General features: G+C 31.0%; 1 protein-coding gene across 1 annotated transcript; it reads right to left on the bottom strand.

The window, feature by feature from the left end:
* Nucleotides 1–1,482: 1,482 nt before the first annotated feature.
* On the bottom strand, nucleotides 1,483–1,990 carry Tsp_12971 (conserved hypothetical protein). The gene is made up of 3 exons (XM_003366714.1): nucleotides 1,869–1,990; nucleotides 1,617–1,793; nucleotides 1,483–1,564 (listed from the first exon to the last, which is right to left on the bottom strand). Exons 1-3 carry the CDS (start codon nucleotides 1,988–1,990, stop codon nucleotides 1,483–1,485), a joined length of 381 nt encoding a protein of 126 aa, XP_003366762.1.
* Nucleotides 1,991–2,832: the final 842 nt, after the last annotated feature.

Below are 2,832 nucleotides of genomic sequence, written 5' to 3'. Positions count from 1 at the left end.
TTATGCAAATGGCCATTGTATCGTTATTACTAAAAAAAAGAAAATTCAAATACCCACACGAGTGGTATCAATCATGAACTAAATCAATGTAAAAGATGGTAACCGTAAATGGATTCCATGAAATGTTTGCTTTTTAGCAAAGTAAACACTTACAACGCTTACGTTTTGTTTCGCAGCAATTAGAGATTATTTAGCAACAATTATATCAGAAATTCAATTCAATTGATTGTAAAAAACGATAGATTGGTAGAAATCTAATAGATTCGTTATCAAAAATGTTTCATGCGCAAAAATTAGCAGTCATTTCAGCCGTTGAAAGAGAATTACCGATGGGCAAGTTCCCTATGTATTAAGATAGGCAATAGATAAATTTAGAGGCCATTAATTCCACAACTACTTGGTAGTGTGGATTGAAGCTCTAGAAAACACTTTATTTTATGGATATGAAACTAGAAAAATCAAAAAAACTGCAAATTTTGAAAACAAATTTTTCGCTGATTTTCCAAAAACAATAAAGTCTATTGCTCATGAAATTTTACAATTTTCGATAAAAAATTTTTTATCCAAAAATTAAGGCAATTGTTTTATATAGGTAGAAAATTATTTTCCAACTATTATAAAAAAAAAGTTTAGACAGCTCCTGATTGCGTCATTTTTGAGATATGTCAAAAAAAAGTGAAACTGAGATAAGATTTTAACGGTATCGCAATGAAAAGGAATGAAATATTAATGTCAAATTAATGTGCATATGGAATGATTGCATTCATTTTTGAAACAAGAATATCAATGTTTTACCAAAGAAAAGGAAATTATTTTAATAAGAATTATTCCCGATTTTCATTTAAATAACAGTAACTTTCAAAATTATAAACCTTTGTTCACTATATTTTTTGATTAATTGCAATTCAGAAATAAGAATTGTCCAAAATAATCATATTGGAAATCTATTTTTGTGCAATATGCCAGTACTTTTATTCTATAATTTTCAAATGTTCAAACCGACAACTTTATCAAATTACTCAAAAAATCATCAGGTGCGTGTTATTGAAAATTTACATACCTTTAATTGACACATAATTGCTTGCTTTAATCGCAAAATTATTTTACAAAACGCCGCAGCTTATGACAATCATGAAATAAGTTCCTCTGAACACACTAGGGCATAGCACTAAAGACACGTAGAAATACCATGTATGAGCACAATAATTGGACATCAATTGTGCATTTATTTAATTTCATAGCATTTGTAATGAATTTTCACTCTGGGCGACTGCATATTATACTAATTATGCAAATGGACATTGCATCGTTGTTACTTAGGAAAGGTTCAATCAAATAGTCACACATGTGTATTCAATCGCATGCGTCATCAATGCAAAATATGTCAGCTAGTATTGCATTCCATGTTTTTCAATAAATAAAACCGTTACAAAGCATACGTTTTGATTTCCAGCAAATAATTATTATTTAACACAGTGGTTCTCAAAGTGTGGGTCGTGACCCACCAGTAGGTCGTGAGCAGTTATTGGGTGGGTCACGTAAAATATTAAAGTACGGGAGTAGTCTTTATTTTTGTTAGGAAAGTTTTACTCATTGATAATTGTTGGGTGATCAACAAAGCTGTGATCCAGTTACTGATGACCTGAGAATCACTATTTCTGTCCGGCTTCTCACAACACGCAGATGTTGTCCGTACCGACATATCCACAAAAGCAAATTGATAATTAATCGATTTGTCTGAAGATTCTTCGTTTAAAGTCAGCTTTGATCGTAAAACATTAACATAGTTTGGGCTATCAGTTTTAAACACATATCCAACTCCTTCCACCGCTGCATTAAAAGTGCTGCTTCCATTTACTACTTTCTACTTGTGCGAAATTGGATTTTCAGCAATGAATAAAATTAAAAGCAAATTTTGAAGTAAGCTACAATTATCCAACATCTTGCGACTACAACCAACTCGTGTTAGTTCGAGCGTCGAAGAAGTCATCAGTCAAAATAGAAAACAAGCCCACTGTTCGCGCACACCTCATTATGCATTTGAAAATAAACTTATACATTAAAATTAGGCGTATTCATTAAAAAATTTCAAGTATTAAACTAATATTTTTTTTTATTTAACCCCTCTTGTCTTTTAAAATATGCATTGCAAGCAGGTGGGTTGCGAAAAATTACCGTTTTCGAAAGTGGATCGCAGCCCAGAAAAATTTGCGAACCACTGATTTAACAGCAATAATTTCAAACATTCGATTCAATTGATCGTAATGAAACGATAAATTAGTATACATCTAACAGATTCGATACGAAAAATGTCTCATGTGCAAAAATTGGCAATCATTGCTGCCGTTAGAAAAGAGTTACTGATGGTCAAATTCCCTAGGTGTTATAATGGGCCGTAGACAAATTTAGAGCTCATTTATTCCACATCTATTGGGCAATTTGGCTTGAAACTCTAGAAAACACTTTATTTTATCAACATAAAACTATAACAATCAAAAAAAGTCCAAATTTGGAAAACAAATTTTTCGCCGATTTTCGCAAAAACAACCAAGTCTATAGCTCATGAAATTTTGCAATTTTCGATAAAAATTTTTTTCTCAAAAAAATTAAAGCAATTGATTTATATAGGTATAAAATTATTCGCTAACTATTATAGAAAAATCTGGACAGCTCCTGATTGCGTCATTTTTGAGATATGTCAAAAAAATGAAACTGAGATAAGATTTTAATGGTCTCGAAAGAAAAAGGAGTGAAAATATGAAAGTCAAATTATGTACCATATTAGAATTGATTGCCATTCATCTTTCCAACCACGAAATATCAATGTTTTTC

This window comes from Trichinella spiralis (assembly GCF_000181795.1).
Source record: "Trichinella spiralis strain ISS 195 chromosome Unknown Scfld5540, whole genome shotgun sequence".
In the NCBI taxonomy this organism is placed as follows: domain Eukaryota; kingdom Metazoa; phylum Nematoda; class Enoplea; order Trichinellida; family Trichinellidae; genus Trichinella; species Trichinella spiralis.
Note: the sequence above shows the minus strand (reverse complement) of the source record. Positions and strands in the feature narration are given on the sequence as shown.